Source organism: Suncus etruscus, chromosome 6 (assembly GCF_024139225.1).
Source record: "Suncus etruscus isolate mSunEtr1 chromosome 6, mSunEtr1.pri.cur, whole genome shotgun sequence".
Lineage (NCBI taxonomy): Eukaryota > Metazoa > Chordata > Mammalia > Eulipotyphla > Soricidae > Suncus > Suncus etruscus.
Window position 1 is genome coordinate 70,662,709 of NC_064853.1, and position 19,207 is coordinate 70,681,915.

At 43.5% G+C, this 19,207-nt stretch overlaps 1 protein-coding gene across 1 annotated transcript in view; it reads left to right on the forward strand.

The window, feature by feature from the left end:
- The window catches only part of RALGAPA2 (Ral GTPase activating protein catalytic subunit alpha 2), a 342,879-nt gene extending 328,322 nt beyond the window's left edge, over window positions 1-14,557 (forward strand). The window contains exons 40-41 of the mRNA XM_049774320.1: window positions 9,862-9,900; window positions 13,151-14,557. Of these exons, the coding sequence (XP_049630277.1) occupies window positions 9,862-9,866 (5 nt within the window). The 3' untranslated portion in view covers window positions 9,867-9,900; window positions 13,151-14,557. The remainder of the gene's footprint in view (window positions 1-9,861; window positions 9,901-13,150) is intronic.
- The last annotated feature ends 4,650 nt before the right edge of the window (window positions 14,558-19,207 follow it).

Consider the following 19,207-nt stretch of genomic DNA (forward strand, 5'->3'; position numbering starts at 1 on the left):
CCTTCATCTTTCTTCAGATAAATGAGTCTAGAATTTCAGTCCTCATACTAGAGATGCCTGACCTGATTGCTACATTTTCTTGAGCTGTTGATTCAGGATTTTAAAGAGTTCCCAACAGTACACCGCATAACCAGTACAACCTAGAGGAAAGTTTTCTTGCTGTCACTATATCTCCAGCTGCTCCTGTATTTTCTTTTTTTTATTATTATTATTATATTGTATTCTATTGTATTGAAACCATTGTGGTTTAAAACATCCTTCATAGTTGGGTTTCAGACATACTGTGAATCAGGGCCAATTTCACCACCAGTGTTCCCAGAGTGTGTCCTATATCACAACCCTTTGACCCCTGGTCTGGCAGTATAACAGGCCCATTTTAGGTTTAGATTGCTATAGCTTGGGTCTCTTGATTATATTTTATATTTTTGTTGGCTTTGACTTAGATATTTAGCTCTGTCCTTTTTTATCTCCATCAATATACCTGAGACCACTTGGCCCTTGGCCCCTATTCTTTCTATTTTTTCCCTTCTTCATTTTATAGAAAAATGAAGAATTTTATAGAAAAGTGCCAAAATATGAGGTCAAACAAAATTTTTGTCCCAAGTTTCTTTGAATAAGTTGGTAGCCCCTATCTAAAAGAAAGAAAAAAAACTGGCAGTTTTTGCATAGGCACAGCAAAAGTTGGGTAAATAGAAAGAAAAAGCCTTTGGCTAAAAAACAGGGTGTCTGCCCATGAAGCATCCTGCCATAAGACCAACTATAAGCTCCAAGCATACTAAGTTGTCTAACACTAAAGACTTTTTTCATGGTCCTGGGAAAAGTTCTCCTCAATCACAATTATTGCAGTCAGGCTTCAGTAATTAGAGATCTTGGTTTTTGCACAAATCCCATGTTGAGGTCAGAGTGTCACAGAGTCTTCTAGTTTCATTTCATCGTTAGGTGGTGAGGCAAGGAAACCCACCCTGAAAATAAGTTGTTGCTGTTTCCAAATTGTCAGGGTGTCATATGAACCCACCCTGGAGCAAGTCAGTTCCAGGGCTACAGTAGGACCTCCCCTGATAGAAGTTTAACTCCTGATGCTAGTGCAGAAAAATGTGCTAGTTTCATAGATGGGATCCAAAGTTCAAGGGTGAGCAGCTGGTGTCCAATTGATTAAAGCCTAAGTCAAGTCAAATGACAAATGTTTAGGATGAAAGACCCTCCCTGAAATAAAAAATTTAGGAGTTTCTATCCCTATTAGATAAGAACTTTTTTCTATATGTAAAATTTTCCCATTTGATGTACCTATACAAAAAGGAACAATGCCACATGATAATACTTGTGCATATGGGGCTAAAAATAGTAAGCCAAACAATCCCTATAATTTGGTTTCAACAACTCAGAACCCATAAGAAACTTATCTATTAGAATTTTCTACTAAATAAATCCTAAAAGGGTGTGGGGAAAAACTATATTTACATAAGGAAATATACAATAAGAATTATACCTATTAAGGAAATACATTAAAGAAATATATGAAAGAAATATACTTATCCCCTTTAAATGGGGGTTAAAATCCCGAGCACAGCTTCAGCGTGTAACATGGTCTTGTGGTGTCTGAAAAACAGCCTGCAGAAGTCACATATCAGGAAATGTTCTCAAGCCAAAGGTCTCTCAAAAACCAAATCTGGTAGTGAGCAACAGTCCACAGAAAAGGGAGATGGAAGAAAAGGGGCCAATGATAGCAAAACAACATCAGCAGAGGTGGCAGCTTTTTCCCAGGCCAAAGCAAGGCAGGCTGAGAGGTTGTCTTTTCACTTTGGGGGCTGGCTTGCAGCAGGTTGGAGTTGGGGGGTATGTTCCAGTCCTGAGGAATTAAGAATTGAGGGTATGAGGCTGGAGCAATAACACAGCAGTAGAGTGTTTCCTTGCATGTGGCTGACCCAGGGTGGACCTGGGTTTGATTCCAGGCATCCCATATGTCCCTGAGCTAGGAGCGATTTCTGAGCACATAGCCAGGACTAACCTCTGAGCACCACTGGGTGTAGCACAAACAAAAAAAAAAGAACTGAAGGTAAAAAGGGTTAAATAAGAAGAAATAACAAATCTGGGGTGAGAAATCAAAATGATAGAAACAGATTTGTAAAGTTGTAAGCAGGGGAGGAGGAAAAGGAAAGATCATATATAATGAGGAAGGACTATGACTATATACAATATAGACAGACATTATGTCCAATATAGACAGACATTAGACATACGTAGAGATGGCCACCACATACACTCATATACATCATAGACAGACAATGAAGATCAATTCTTACGTTGCAGTCGAAAAACTGACTCAAGTGAACAGGTCAACGCACTTAAAAAATATAAACCAAGCAAGGTCAGATGGAAAGGTTTTTCCAATTCCTAGGCAGTTTATCATTGATGAGGGTGAACTTTGCTGAAGAAAGGCTCTCTGGGTTAGATTGTGTATAGAACATTCTTAAAACAATCATAATTTTCAAATATAGAATAATAAGTAATATTGTAATTAATACTATAAAAGGAGTCTACACTATGAAGTATTTATTGTCTAATGGATCTTGAGCATCCAAGTTTCTTTCCTGAAAGCAAACTGAAAACATGGGCATTATGATGCAATAGTAAACTAGCTTGAATTGAAAATAAATTGCAAAAGCATATAGCAAATTGAGCAAATATGAGCACTATAGCAAATTTCTGGCATGCAGTTGCCTATTCCAATAATATCTGTAGACATAAGCATTATGCCTGATTAGCAGGTATAATCAAATGGAAAATGAATAGATTAGAATATTTGTCAAGACATTATCATAATGAGCACTAGGAGTCTAATATAATATAGCATTGTAATGCAAAACTAGGGAGACCAACCTATATCTCCGAGAACCACTGTGAACAAAAAGATTAAAGAGTCATTATAGATATTAAAGTTAAGAGCCAGAGAGCTGGAACGATAGCACAGTGGTAGGATGTTTGCCTTGCATGTGGCTGACCCAGAATGGACCTGGGTTCGATCCCTGGCATCCCATATGGTCCCCCAAGCCAGGAATGATTTCTGAGCTCATAGCCAGGAGTAACCCATGAGCCTCACCAGGTATGACCCAAAACCAAATTAAAGTAAAGAAATAAAATAAAATTAAGGACTGGAGAGATAGCATAGCGGTAGGACATTTGCCTTGCATGCAGCCAATCCAGGACATACAGTGGTTCAAATCCCGGCATTCATTATGGTCTCCCATGCTTGCCAGGAGCAATTTCTGAGTGCAGAGCCAGGAATAAACCCTGAGCACCACCGGGTGTGACCCCCTCCCCTCAAAAAATCCCAATAAATAAATAAATAAATAAAATTAAGACACAAACATTCTTATAGTGAGCATTGCAGTGGGAGTCCATGGCTTCCAAATGCATTCTGCACCTGTTTCTGTGAATAAAAGCATTAGAACATTATTATAGACATCTATAAAGCATAGTTAATTGAATACCTGCTTGATATAAATAGCTGTATCTCTTGCTCCAGGTCTCTTTGAAGTAGAAAAGAGAATATAAGTCTTTGTGTTTTTCCTCTTCCTTCTTTCCTTCTCCTTACTATACTCTGGAGCCAATGGTGTTTGAGTCAACTACCAGACCATTGTATTTTTTCATGCAGTTATTTTCTTAAAACAGAATTTAAATCAGGAGTTATTGTGAGAGGAAATCAGTGACTTGCCTAAGACTTGGCCCTATTTTTACACTGAGGGTAGTTAGACGGTCCCAATATGTCGCAGATGGAGAACCACTAAACTGCATCTCTGGATGTGAGCCTGGGTGCAGTAGTTGGAGAACACAGAGCCAGTGGTGGTGTTGCTTTTGAAATAAAAGGAACAGTAGTGTTGCCCAGGCCACCCACTTTTCTTTCACATCCACTTTTTTTGTTGTTATTGTTGTTTTGCGGGGTTGTTTTGGTTGTGTTGGCTTGGTTGTGTGTGTGTTGTTTCTTTTTTCTTTTTGGTTGGTTGGTTTTTTTGTTCGTTTTTTAAGTTGGTTGGGTTGTTGTTGGGATTTTGTTTTTGTTTTTGCCTTGTTTTTTGTTTTCTTGTGTGTGTGGTTGAGGGCTGTTGTTTGGTTTGTTTAGGGTGGTTTTTTGGTTTGTTTTTTGTTTACCATATCAGGAGCTATTCAGGGGTTCTGCATACTCCTGGAGGTGTTCAGGGGACCATATTAGATGCCAGGGATTGAACCTCAGTCGGCCACATGCAGGACAGGTGCTCTACTCACTGTGCTCTATCTCTCCAGCCCCAGTTTGACACTTTTCAAAAGACTATTCTTGAGAAATGATTCACAGAGCACATAACACAAGCACTTAAATATAATACTAGTGCTTTTTTAGATTAGTGGGGGAGGGGATTTAAACATCACCACAGTCACAGCTTAGTCTTTCTGTCTTTGGGTGACTTCATTCAGCCATGCTCTTGAGATGCTGGGATTCATATTAGGGCTGCCACAGGCAAAGTATGTGCTGTAACCCTTGGAGTAAGTCCCCAGCCCTTATCATAAACCATGTTCATCTCACAAAAGGAAAATATAGTTGTAGCCAGCCCCCTTTCCTCCTACTCCCTAGCAGTGACTTACCTATTTCCTGTCTCAATGGATGCCCACCTGTGGGCATTTATTTTATATAAGTATGATCAGATTTGTCTTTGTAACTCACTTTTTTCCTGTGGCAAGTTCTCAGGTTTGTCCAGGTTGTAGCTGCTTGTCTACAGTATTTCACTTTCTTTGTTACCCCAGGGGACTTTAGTGTGAAGGGAGACACATTTGAGTGATCCACTCATCAATCTCTAGACATCGGGGCTGTTTCCATTGTTAGGTTATTGTGAGTATTGCTTTTAGCAATAGTTGGCTGCTGTTTGGCCATTTTGAAAAATGAATGAGATCTGGTTTACATGAACAGTCTTCTTAAAGTTATAGATCACTGAGATCTTACTGTTTAGACCTCACTGTTTAGAACCTTTTAGAGGTTCTGGAAGCTGCTTTCTTCCATGAGAAAGTTGACATCAAGATATTCTTTTTCTTCATAATTTAGTTAAATAGTAGCCACAAGAGTCCATTATCTCTGTGGAAAATTGCTCTTTGGTGAGAGCTCCCCAGTGCAGGTGCATCGGCCCCTGCAGGCACACTGGATCACAGTCGCTCTACCTGCCTGCCTTTCGGTGCAGCTGTCCTCATTCTCTGCCTCCGAACCAAAGTTGATGGCAAGACCAACCACCAAAAGAGGAAGCTGAGCCCAGAGCTAGGGCCAGCCAGGACACAGCCACTGCTGCTGGGTTGGAAAAACTGGAAAGCATCATTGGGCCATTTGGAAATGTTAATGAGGCTGGCTAATTCCCACTGGCCTGGCCTTGCCAGAGTTGAGGAGTGTGTAGGCTTAGCCCAGCCATGGCTGCACCTGTTCCCTTCCTCAGAGCCATTCCAAGGGGTCTGAATAGCCCAGACACTCTCTGATCTCTGGTTCTGTCCGCCTTCCTGCTGAGAGGATATTTAGTACTTGCCTGAAGCTGGAACCCTCAGCCACTGTTTCTATCTCACATCTATGCCAGCTCTCAAAAACACTCCCTTCCCTAATTATCAGAGCCAGTTCATAATTTTCCACACTGACTATTCAGTAACAAGGACCCAGGGAGAGGCCGCCACTATTCCTGTCTGACCGTGCCCAGCTCTCTCCCCGGTGACCATCGTGGATGACAGGCAGCCTTTACTAGGAGATAAGAGAAGCTCAGCTCCAACCCTTGCTCATTCAATCTCCCCATGAATGTGGCCGGAGAAAGCTACTATGAAAAAATCCACTGGTTCTTGAAAAGTCTTTGCCAGGCAGAACTTTGCACAATGCACAAATTCCTAAGCAATTTATTTTTCTTTATTTGAAGGGCGGGCAGTTTGGTGTTGAGTATTTTTTTTGTTATTTTTTTCCCATCTTTATTGAAATCCAGAGTCACCTTCTCATTTTCCAGACAGCAATTTGAGGCTGCAATTTGGCCCTGCACATCTGTTTAACACTGCAAGAGCCACACCCAGGATCATAATCAGCTGCACCTAGATGTCAGTAGCATCATTCATGGTTCCCAGTACTCATGAAACAGCTCTTTCAGATATATAAATTTTGTAGCCTTTTGTTTCTCCTCTTTGTTTTTGGGCCACACACAGCAGTGCTCAGGAGTTACTCCTGGTGCTGTACTCAGAAATTACTCCTCTTAGGCTCTTGGGACCATATGGGATGCTGAGGATCAAATGTGAGTCGACTTGTCTGCAAGGCAAACACTCTCCCCATTGTGCTATCGCTTCAGCCCTTTCAACCTTGTATTTTCCATCTTGATTGCCCTCCCATGAACCCTTCAAAGACATTCGCATTTCTTAATTTGTTCTCCCCTTCCAAATAATCACAAAATGTTGCCTGTTTCTTTTCTATATGTAGAAATCAGGTTCTTTATTTGCATTGAGGGAGCTTACACAAGTGGCATGGTGTTTGGGGATTGTCGCTGGTACTGTGTAATCAGCCAGAATTTGCTACATGCAAGGCAAGCACTTTAGCTTCTACACTATATCACTGGTTCTTAATTATTGTATTTATATCTGGGATTTGTATGAATATACGTAAGGCATTTGGCAGCTAAGAGTAAGGTAGCACCTCATTAAAATGCATGCCCTAACAGCACTTCTAGTTTTCCAAAGAAGGAGCTTGTATGCTCGTGTTGCATAATGCTACACCCAACTCCACCTATTGAGTGCCCTCCTAGTAAAACCATGAAGTAGTGATGTGCATCTCTTTATCCCTGCCACAACACCAAGAGGCTCTTCATCTTTCTATTCTCTTCCAGCTCAGTGTTGTCCTGGCACTTCCCCGCACTACCCAGGCTGATCGTACACAGAACAGACAGCCAACTGCCAAGTTCATGGGGGCCCTGCCCTTTAATAGTACTGCCCATGTGTCAAGGGCAAGTGGCATTTGAGCCTCATGAGACAATGAAGGTGGTTCCACTGTCTCTGTCTTTGCAGCTCCTTAACTTAGCCATGGATTGGCAGCGACCGAGACCTTCTGTTTGGTCCAGTACACCACACCAGGCTGCATCTGGGGATGCACAAGGGAGAGAAGCAGACCAGTCCTCATCAGCAATTACAACAAGCCCTCCATTGTTAGCCACACCATCTGTTTAGTCGGTTTCTACCAATGGGGTAGCCTCAAGGCCTAGCAAAAAGCAAGAATTGAGCTGTGGGGAGGAGACCAAAGAGCCCTTTCCTGAAGTCAGCCTGACCTTTGACCCACACTATGATGGGTCATTGGCACAATTCCCTAAAATTCTGAACTTTCTTGTTGTTTTTTGGGATACACCCAAATTCTCATGGTTACTCCTGTCGCTGCATTCGGGAATTATTCCTGGCGGTGCCCAGGGGACCATATGGGTTGCTTGGGATAAAACTTAGGTGAGTTCCATGAATAACAAATGCTCTACCCACGTAACTATCACTCTGGCTCCAATTTTGTTGTATTTTGGCCATACCCTGGCTCTACACTTAAGAATCACTCCTGGTGGGCTCAGGGGACCATACATATGTGGTGCCCGGGATCAAATCTGAGTCAGTCTCGTGCAAGGCAAGCATCTTGTCCACAGTGCATCTCTGACCCAAATCTGAACTGTTATCATTTCAGGAAGATCCTCAAAAAAGCTCTTTTTTCTCCTTAATACAAGAGGAAATGGGCTTATAAGGCAGCATGTTAGGCAGGTAGGAAGTATGGAGAACTGCATTTGTTCCAGAAGCCATAGAAAACTTCTAGTCTGGCACTAACACCACTTCAGAACTTATGGCGTGACTAAAACACAGTCATAGGAAGAGGTTAGCAATGTGATTAAGCAGCAAGTAAGCCAGAACATACAACTGGATCATCCGTTGTCCATTATTGATTCTGAAATTCTGAGCCCCAAAATTGGAATGTATTTTTATTAACAGATAGGAAATGTGACTCCTCAGAAGTCCACATTTCTGATTTCAGGGCACCCAAAGGCTACTCACAGAGACTCTCTGCCCACCAGGCTGGCAATTAAAGTGGGGACCCAATGGTGCAGATTACCCAGACCACCCATGATCCTCAAAGGAGAGGTGCACTATTTTTTTCCTGGTGAAATGGGGCATAACCAATGATGCTCAGTTCCTAATCTCACTCTGCATTCAGGAATCTCTCCCAATGGGCTCAGGGGACCATATGGGATGGTAAGGAATGAACTCAGGTAGTCTGTATGCAAGGCAAGAGCCCTACCTGCTATACTATTACTCCTGCCCCCCCATAACTCCACATTTATTTTATGTGCTTCCCCTCCCCCAAATGATGTTCTGAGCCCCTTAGACTCTACAACCAGTCACTCCCATGCAGGTGGTTTGGTTCCAGTATAACCCCAGTTTATGGGGACATTGGTGGTGGGAAAATATGCCCTGGGGAAGGGTGTTATGAGGGTAACTGAAGCTCTATCACAAATATGTGTGTGTGTGTGTGTGTGTGTGTGTGTGTGTGTGTGTGTGTGAAGAAAAAACTGATTCATGAATAATTTTGTTACCATGGTGTTTAAATAAAATAATTACATAGGAAAAAAAGAAACCTCCAGTTTACAACTGTGGCCATACAAACCACTGTCAATTGTTACTACAATTGTTAAATGTTCTGTGTTCAGATTTGGTGGTGGCATAGTGACATTGAATTCTGGAGCACTCTGACCTTGTAATTGAGGAGCTTGTGCCTGACAGAAAAGAAGCTGCTTCTGATGAGAAAAACTCACAGAGAAATGTGACAGGGTGGGATACAGTGGGAGGTGGAGATCACCTGTCACCATCACAAACCCAGCTCAGCTCTTGCAGTGGGTTCGTGATGACTGCCAAGAGCCTCCTGCTCTGTGAATGACTAGGTGATTGCAGAGTTGTGGGGTCCCTTTCCTGAGCTGCCCAGACTGCCTGTGCTTCTTCTCTGGGACCATTGCATTGCAGAGGACACAGGCACAGAATCAACCCAGAACCATGTTCGTGAAACTTAGAAGCATCAACTTTGAGTGCTTACATGGATTGTTTTACTTCATCCATTGAGCTCCAAATGCTCATCTTAAATGCTCCTACAATTCACTGCTTTTTTAGACTGACTCAGTCAGGAAAAGTTGGTTAGCAGGACAGGGGGGCACAGTGCTAAAATACTGTGCTCTTCATTCTAGAAATGCTGTGGTCTTCTCCATTGTTTTGTAAACATTGTGAGGCCAGCTATAACTTGGTCCTTCCTTGCAAAATTTTGCTTTTCTTTTTTTGTTTGTTTGGGGGGTTGGTAGAATGGAATATAGCCAGTAGTCCTGAAGGCTTACTCATGGTTCTGTGCTCAGTGATCCCTCCTAGGTGCTTGGGGGAACATATTCAGTACCAGGGATCAAACCCAGGTTGGCCACATGCAAGACAAACCCCTTAACTCCTGGTCTCTCTCTCTCTCTCTCTCTCTCTCTCTCTCTCTCTCTCTCTCTCTCTCTCTCTCTCTCTCTCTCTCTCTCTCTTTCTCTCTCTCTCTCTCATTCTCTCTCTTATTCTCTCTCTCTTTCTCTCTCATTCTCTCTCTCACACACAGACACACACACACACACACACACACACACATTCACACTCACATTCACACTCACATACCTTGGCCCCCACCAGAATGAATTTTCCACTTTTCATTTCCTACAATCACCAAAGCAATCCAAGTACTTTAAGTATTTTATGAAAAAAAAAAGTACAATTAATGCTGTGTTCATGCTCAACTTGGCCTGTGGAGTAGCTGGCCTGGTATTCATTTGATTTTATATTCTTTCCCTTCAGATTAAGATGCCTAAAGATCCACTGGATTATCTGAGCAAGGTAAGGCTGACTTTTTGGCAGGCCAAGGTTATCTGCATGTTCACTCACAGGCTCTACCATGCTACCCCCTCACTGGGATGCCCCTCCCATCCCTGCCACCTCTCCCAAGGGGGCCTTTCCTGCCTCTCTCCTGCCCCTGCACGTCTGTGCTGCCCTGGGAAGCCTGTAACACCTTTCTTCTGGCCCTGCATCCTGGTGGAATCCGACACCAACACCTGCCATCCTAGAAAATGTCTTTGTCACTCACCCTTTTGTGTGGGGGGCCGTAGGGAACCAGGGAACCAGAAGCCACCCCCTTTTGTGTTGCCCAGGCCAAGAGAAGCAGAATAGATCTGAGAAGATGAGGCATGTGTTGGGCTTGGCCTTTGACCACTTGTATGAATGGGGGCCCTGGTGGCCTCCTCTAGGGAGAGGCCTGGTTGTCTCCAGAGCTGCTGGATGCAACAGCTCAGCAAAGAAGTGCCGAAGGCAGAGCCCCAGACTGGTTGGTTGTGGTTTAAAGCAGAAAAGGAAAGAAAGCTTGCCAGGCAGGTGGGCCACTTTCTGTGCTGGCTCTGAGGTGGGGGGCAGCCCCTTGGCACTCAGCTGGAGCACAGTGCTCAAAGCTCAAACCATCTTGACATGACTGGCTCTCAACGGTGGCCTAACTGATGAATTTATTGTTAGAAGGCCAGAGGGAAGTACAGCAGGTTGGGTACTTTTCTTGCACATAGCCAACCCAGGTTTGATCCCTGACACCTCGTTCCCCAAGCACAAAGTTAGGAATTAAGCCCTGCCAGGTGTGTGGACCCCAATCCCCCAAGATAATAATAATAATAATAATTTTGTAATAATTATAGTGATGGTGATGATGGAGGCCAGTGAACAAGCCAAAATGTATTAGCCATTATTTTCCCCAGTGAGCCCCAGAAGATGATTATTAGAATTTAGAGTTTGGGCCTGATCTCTAGCCCCACTCTCTTCTGCTAGGCCCGGCTGAATGTCCAAACTGCTCCCAACTGGCCTCCCTCATGTCAGCCCACCCAGATTGCTTGAGACACTGCACCCAGGGGCATCAGGCAGAGCAAGGCCTTGCCATCTCCTCCCAATAGGAGTTTTCTTTGTGGGACCAGCCTGTCCGTGTGACACCTCCTACAGTAATGGAAAGACTAAAGGCCCAGCAGTGAAAAAGTGAGCAGCCACGAGGAAAACCTTCCTCCTGGCTTGAATGCAGCTGAGAGCTTCCATCAGTCACTGGGCACACTGGGCGTGGCGAACGTCATGAGAGACTGGAGCCGTACCCTAGTGAGGTGGAACTGGAGGAATGTCCGCAGGGCTGCACCTGCCCCCATTCTTGACGGATGGAGTGTCAGTCACTTCCAGAAACACAAGAGGCTGTATTGCTTTAGAGCTTTGTGCTCTTTGCTCTGCCAGTTGCACTTGGTATAGGGTCACCCCTTTTGCTCTATGTGTGGGTGTGTCTTCTTGTGTCTTCTATCTTTTAGACTAACCCTTTCCCATAATACCTTATCTTTGAACATGACTTTATCTCTTCTGTGAATTTGGTTTGGGATAAGGGTAGATGGAGGTGGAATAAGTTGGGCCACACTCGACTATGCTGGCGGGCCCTGGGATCAAACACAGGTCTGACTTATGCACTGTACTAGAGTTGGTAATTTTTTTTTTTATTCTTCCACTATGTTTTTGCTTGATTCTCTCTCTGGTCTGACTACAGTAGTGAGTGTCAGGTGTTTCCCTAGTTAATAATGTAGTCTTAAGTGAGTTGAAGTGAAGGTATTTCAAAGTGGATTATTTTTCATTAAATGGAAGTTTCTTCCCCTCCTGTAGTCTTCTTGGCCATTCATTAAAGACTGGTGCTCACCTCAGGACAGAGCTGCTTTCTGGCTTAGCAAGGCTGTTTTGGTTAGATCAACCCACTTTGGTGGGATTATTGGTCATGTTTTTTATTTGGGTGCCACACTAGTACTCAGGGCTTACTCCTGTTGCGGCACACAGGAATCATTCCTGGTGAATCAGGGGGCTGTATAGAGTTGGGGATCAAACCCAGGTGGGCTACATGAAAAACAAGAATGATACCGCCATATTGTCTCTATGGCCCTGAATATCAATTCATATTCTAAATGACATAGAAGAAATGTTTTGGATTCCTCCCTCATCTCTTCTTTGTCTGCTTTTCCCTTTCGGGGGCCCCTAAAGAGCTAAAAGTGATAACACCCCAGGAAAGTTTTCTCTTGTATTCCCAAGCCTGCTTACAAGTAGTGACTTCCTACACTTTTCCTAGAAACAGGCAAGATGAGAAACTGCAGAGAAGAGGCTGTCTGGGAATGAAATTGTTTTTTAGCCAATGAGTCGCAGATGCCAATAATAATAAACATGGCACAGGCCAAATGGCTGGCAGTGAAGCGTGCAGGGAGATGGGTGAAAAGCCTGCTTTTGAGGTTTGTTCCAAGCCCGGAAGCTTGGGTGTGATATAACAGGGTTGTAAAAATAGACAGTGTGGGGAAGGGTGATGAAATGATGCTCTTGCGCGCAGTACTGCACCTCAGGAGACCTTGACGCCATCGGCAACAGTGGCTGGATATTGCAGCAGGCATTCCTCTATTCCTCAGAGCACTCGAGAGACTGCCCTGGGGAAAGGTAGCAGCCCTTAATTCTTACTCTTTTTACCCTCCACTGCCAGATCTCAGCATGCTCATCTGGCTCATTCACACGAGCAATTGAGTCCTGACCTATTGTCGCAGGTCCTTTAGGGAGTCATTGAGTAGCAGCTCATATATAATGTCACCATGTACATATGGGTAAATAATAACCCTGGTGGGAGCTACATGGCGCCCATCACATTCTCTCGCTTTTTTGGTGACTCTGGCTGGGCTGCTTCACTAGGACTCATCCCCTTATTAGCATCAGATGCTTCTTCACCAGTGGGTTGGACAGTGATGCCAAGTTCCTTTCCAGAAAATTCTCACTGGAGCAAGGGAGACCGTATAAGCATGTCATTTGCCTTGATGGGCCCCAGCTTGATTGCTGGTGCTTTGTGGCCCCAAGCACCACCAGAGTGACTCTGCCTATCATCAGCATACTCAGATCCTCACATTTAACCATCTAGCCCAGTTAGCAGAGAATTTCTGGGAGTGGTAGGGGGCCTGCTGAGCTCTGCTTGGGAGGCCATGTCGGAAAAAATGTATAGCTTCTTCCATGCTGCAGCTGGCCTGGTGCACCTAACTGCACCTGTTTCTGCTTCCTTTTGCAGGGTTCTGGCCAGCAGCCTCTGTGCCTATCTCATTGTCACCTCATGGCAAGGAGAAGACAGAGGGAATTCCCCACACATACACCCCTCAGCCCAGAGAAGACTGGGAAGAATCTTCCCATGAAAAATCTTCTGAAGATCCAAATGAGTCACTGAAATATAACCTATGTGACTTTTAAACTAGGTAGCATCACTGTTTCCTAAACCTTGGATTCAAAAGAAGAAAAGCAAAAGTCACCCAACACCCCAAGGCAACCCTTTTCTCGAAAGTGGCTGCGCAGAGCAGACTTCAAAGGAAGATTGTGGGTGTTCATGGGAAGGTCAGAAACAGTCAGCTGGTTTCTCTGGCCCAGCTGCTTTCCTTTGACATGTTTTACCGAGGGGCTACTATAAGCCACTGTCAGGCTGCTTGAGGAATTTTTCTCAGCATGGATATTGCTGGTTCTCCTGTAGGTGAGGATTTATGAGGAACTACAAAATTTCATCATCATGGAAATTGGCTTTCCCCAGAGTCTTTGGCCCAGGAGAAGTTTTACCTCAGTTGCTGAGTGTTTTTCCACCTGGTGCTTGATGTCCGCTGACTGAGGAGCGGCTCTGCCAACCTCTGTGGAGACCCTCCCTGAAGAACACTCAGAATACTGAGAAACACTGGGTCCTGCCCCTGCAAGAGCTCCCTTCCCCTGTGATCTGCATCCCTTCCTGATCAACCTGAGCTCATCACTAACTGCATCAGTCAACACACAGGCACACACCAGGCCTAAATCCAGTCAACACCCTACGCCTTGCCCTGCTGTCTGCTGCTCTGAGCACCACAACAGGACCTTGACTAGTTTTCCCATCATGTAGGATTTCAGGGCCAATGATTCTATGCAAGGACTTTTATGGGATTTTGTTGAATTGTTTCTGGGCCATACCTGGCAATGCTCAGGGCTTACTCCTGGCTCTACACTCAGGAATTACACTTGAAATTCTGAGGAAACCATGTGATATGTTGAGGTTGAACCTAGTCAGCCATGTGCAAGTCAAACACCCTACCTGCTGTACTATCTGTCCCATAACTTTTTTAAAAAGAAAAATACCAAAATCCTACTAGCCATGTAGGAGATCCCAATGCTTTTGCTGAGGTGTATGGGTCAGTGATGGAGACTCCTTATGAACAGACTGGTGTGGCTGGACCTCACTGTTGTTCACTAGAGTTCTTGGTGAGCAGAGTTCTTGTCTCCAGAACAAGTCTTGGCTCCAGATAGGAAACTAAAAGCTAGCCCAGCTACAAGAAATTTTAGCCCATACATAGCTGCTTTCCAACCTTCCTCTTCCTTCTTGTGCCCTGGTCATCTCTCTGGTGAGCTCTCCAAGCCTCCTTATCTCACCAGAGGCTCTATTTTTACTGGCCACTCAGTTCTTTCCATCTGGCATAACACTGGTTTGGTAGAACCTGATCTTTTTTTTTTTGGAGGGGCAGATAGAAGGAGGGTGGCTATATCAAGATATGCTCAGGGACTATTCCTCATTCTGTGCTCATGAGTGGCCCTGTGTGGTTTTCAGAGGACTAGGGATTCGAACTGGGGTCAGTGGAATACAAGGCAAATATCTTAACCCCTAGAACACCTCTCCATTTCCTAGTATTTGATCTTTGCAGCAGAAAGAGGGACACCCAAGAAGAAAGAAATTAGGAAAATTCCTCCTTTCCTTAGAATGAATTTTCCTATAGAGCAAATTCATTTTTCTTCTTAGTGAAAATTGCAGAGACAGGTTTAGAAATACCTTGAATATCAACAAAAGAAAAGGGATTAAACCTAGTGTGAGATTTGGGTTGTCTTGTAAATAGAATCTATTTGTTCCCTTCTTGGGGGCCTAATGGGACAGAATAAAGGGGGTCTTGGAATACTGTTTTCCCTTTGTTCAACATATATCACCATCTTTCCAAAAGTGTGAGCTGCCTACTCAGTGTGGGGTGATTCAGGCTGGACTTGAGGAGCTGCTACTTCTGGTATTTCCAATGTCCCACAGCATGTCTGACATAGAAGAAAAATCTGCTCCTGGGCCCCAGCATGCAGACAGTGTGAGGCTTCTGGAAGAATGCTTGCTTTTAAGCTGTGACATCCTTGATTCAGGGTTTGGAGACCATACTGAATCCTACACACAAACTCCATGGGCTTTACTGTCATGATTCTGTGTTTTCTCCAGGGACCACCCTCTCCTGACTGTAGAGTGAGAAATCCAGCTGTAGGTAGCAAAACTCTAGACCCTCCTCTCAGCCCTAATGACTTTAACAATTTCTTGACCCACATTATAGCCAGAAGTGTGGGGGGTAGTACAATTTTTTCTGAATCTGCCCTGCCTTTGCTTGGCAGAGTAGGGATGGGAAATCAGGATCTCAAGCACCCAAGTTTGGTTTTCATTTGTAATCATGGCCTTGAATTTTTGTTTTTAATCTGGGATTTGATATAATCAGGTTGGAATTGTATAGGGTTGGGGGTTTTGTTTTTTACTTAGGCAAGCAAATATTGTATTTTTGTGAGAAAGGTATTTCAACAAAATCACAGAGGGCCGCTTATCTGGTTAGGAACATGCCAAGTCCTGTGCTGACTTGTCACAGTCATAGGCCAGCCATCTGGAAACTAAAGTGACTCCAAGTGACTGAAACAGGTGAGCCTTGCTGGCTTCTATACAGGGCCCACACAATGCCCTCGCTTCTCTGCTAGCTGATAATCCAGCCTCACACTCCCTCTCTTCCACCACCAAACTCAGCACAAAAATTGATTCCACAAAATGATGACTTAAAACCAATGAAACTTTAGGTAAACTAAAAGAAGGGAATTTAGCCTAGATAAATGACTGTTAATTTTCCTGCAGTTTCTATGAGACCCTGTGAGGGAGGAGGGTTAAGCCTTGACATAGAGGGAGAAAAACTGAATGAACCTCCACCCTTACCAGGGAGGTCAGAAGATCTGTCGACAATGCAAATCACATCTTCCTGATGGTCTTTGGGTGTGACCATCCGCACTTCATTCACTATCATTTCTCATGTGGAGGTTGGAGGGATCTTTTACAACATACTGTGAAGTCTTTGATGGAATTGTGTTACATTTCTAGCTACTAAAGGGGAAAGAATACCTCCGAAGAACATGAAACAAGTGTTGAATTCATTATACTCAGTATCATACGCATTGAAGTGAATGTTTTCTCATGTTTTCAGGTCTACACTATTTAGTACATGTAAATAGGAAAGAAATGATAAATATGAAAAATTAAGTTATGGCTGCCATTGTATTTTATTTTGTTCTCGTTATTTAATTTTCCTAATGGTCCATATCTGTTCTCATGCTCGATGGCCGAACTTTTCTGTGTAATCCACCTCTGCAGGGAGTACGCCGGCACCCCAAGAAGCAACCCCACTGATGACAGCCACTTGATCTCCAATTAACCCATTTCTCTTTTCTTCTGTGATTTACTGTGATGATTGAATAAAATAGAAACACAGCCCCAGTGTGCCATATGTTTCTTTTGTTTCCGTTAGAGCTTGGAGAAAAATCAAGCTTCTATTGGTATCTGATTAAAAAGTGGTTTGCATTTTTATCAAGTGAAATTCTTCAAAAGCTTTTTATTTTTGATCAAAGCCTACATAGGTATTCAATATGAAAGCCAGTGCAGAAAATATACAGATGTGCTTATGCGAGTGCTGAAGATGAAGCAATAAAACTCTCTCAAATGGAGTTTAATCCAAGGAGCAAATCTTGCTCATCTTGTCTCTCCGAGACGAAATACCAGGATCCCAATCTCAATCTCTCTCTCTCTCTCTCTCTCTCTCTCTCTCTCTCTCTCTCTCTCTCTCTCTCTCTCTCTCACACACACACACACACACACACACACACACCACATACGCACACACATTTCCAGCCTTCTAGAGATATCTGACCTTGCTGCAAGCAAGAAGACTTGGAAGGGTTTGATGAATAAGTGATAGAAAAAAGGTAAGAACAGCCTCCTGATCTGACTTTTAGGTCCTGTGGATGACTGGTCCTCAGGATATATCTGTCACCTTCTGACAATTTGCCCAGGTGGCCTAATGCTGCATCCCAGGCTACTCTTTGGAGAGCAGGGAACTTTCAGGACATTAGATGATGTCATTTTCATAAAAGCACCCATTTGTACATTGAGCAAATATTTGTTGAGTGCTTACAAACCATTTCAGGAACCTTGAAAATATACAGACTGCTTCCCTGAGAGCTGAAAGAACCTGAATCTATTTTATTTTTCCAGCATTGGACTGGTAGCAAGAGCTTGCTTGAAATTACATCTTTTTTATTTTATTTTTTTAAATATATTTAAGTACCTTGATTACAGACATGATTGTACTTGGGTTTCATTCATATAAAGAACAACCCCCTCCCTTCACCAGTGCAACATTCCCATCACCAATGCCCCTCATTTCCCTTCTCCCCTGCCCCTGCCTGTATTCAAGACAGGCTTTCTACTTCCCTCGCTCATTAACTACACTGACAACTATGGTGACAATGATTTTAATACTGAGTTCCTCATAGCATTTACCAAAGGCAGAGAATTGTTGAATCCCAAGAAATAGTCTTGTCCAGCAAACAGTTTAAAAGAAAAAGTTCTATTCCTGCTTTGATTTTTTTTATATAAATATAAACATATTGGTGCATTTGTGGGTAAAAATAACTTGCTTACAGTTTCTGTGCCCTGGTTTTGACCTGAGGCCTTATCCCAAGCCAGACATTTCTTCTTTTTTTTTTTTTATTTTATTTAAACACCTTGATTACATACATGATTGTGTTTGGGTTTCAGGGTAAAGAACACCACCCATCACCAGTGCAACATTCCCATCACCAATGTCCCAAATCTCCCTCCTCCCCACCCGAACCCCACCTGTACTCTAATCAGGCTCTCCATTTCCCTCATACATTCTCATTATTAGGACAGTTCAAAATGTAGTTATTTCTCTAACTAAACTCATCACTCTTTGTGGTGTGCTTCCTGAGGTGAGCTGGAACTTCCAGCTCTTTTCTCTTTTGTGTCTGAAAATTATTATTGCAAGAATGTCTTTCATTTTTCTTAAAACCCATAGATGAGTGAGACCATTCTGCATTTTTCTCACTCTCTCTGACTTATTTCACTCAGCATAATAGATTCCGTGTACATCCATGTATAGGAAAATTTCATGACTTTTAATTGCCTGGTCTGGGGGAGAAATGTCAGTCCTATGTTTTTTGAAGTAGGACAGGAAGACTATCTCTGCAAGTGCTCAGAGCTTAGCCCTGTTTCCAAGGATCACTGACGGAGGAGTTTGGAGTGCCCGGGATTAAAGCCAGATCAGCAGCCACATGTACCCAAGTGCCCTTACCCTTCCTTTCACTCTCCAGCCCCAACATCTGTATTTTCAAAAGCCCACCCCTGACCACTTTAAATTGTTATTTGCAGCTATAATTTGGGTTGATGCATTTTTCCAAGTCCCATAATGACTCTTGGGGTAGACCCTGCCCCAATCCCACACATGTACCTTCAGGGTAACCCTCAGTGGAAGTTGCACTAAGCTTTTGCACATTCTCAGTTTAGTGTTTCAAACATCTGAAAGATTTCAATTTTTTCTTTCTTTTTTCTTCAGTATTGGGGGCACTCAGTGAATGCATGACCCTGGCAGTGGTAGTAGAGAGGCCAAAGTGATAGTACAGCAAGTAAAATTCTTACTTGACCCAGGCTCCATCCATGGCATCTCAATGGTCCCCCAAGCTCACCCTGAATGATTCATGAGTGCAGAGCTGGGAGTAAACTCTGAGCCAGTGGGTGTGTCAAAATTATTGAAATTATTGGAGAGTTTATTCCTAGTCTTTGAAAAAGCCATTGAGTCGGAAAGATAGCATGGAGGTAAAGCATTTTCTTTTCATCAGAAGGACGGTGGTTCGAATCCCGGCATCCCATATGGTCCCCTGTGTCTGTCAGGGGTGATTTCTGAGCCTAGAGCCAGGAGTAAACCCTGAGCACTGCCAGGTGTGACCCAAAAAAAAAAAAAACCCAAAAAAACAAAAACAAAAAAAGCCA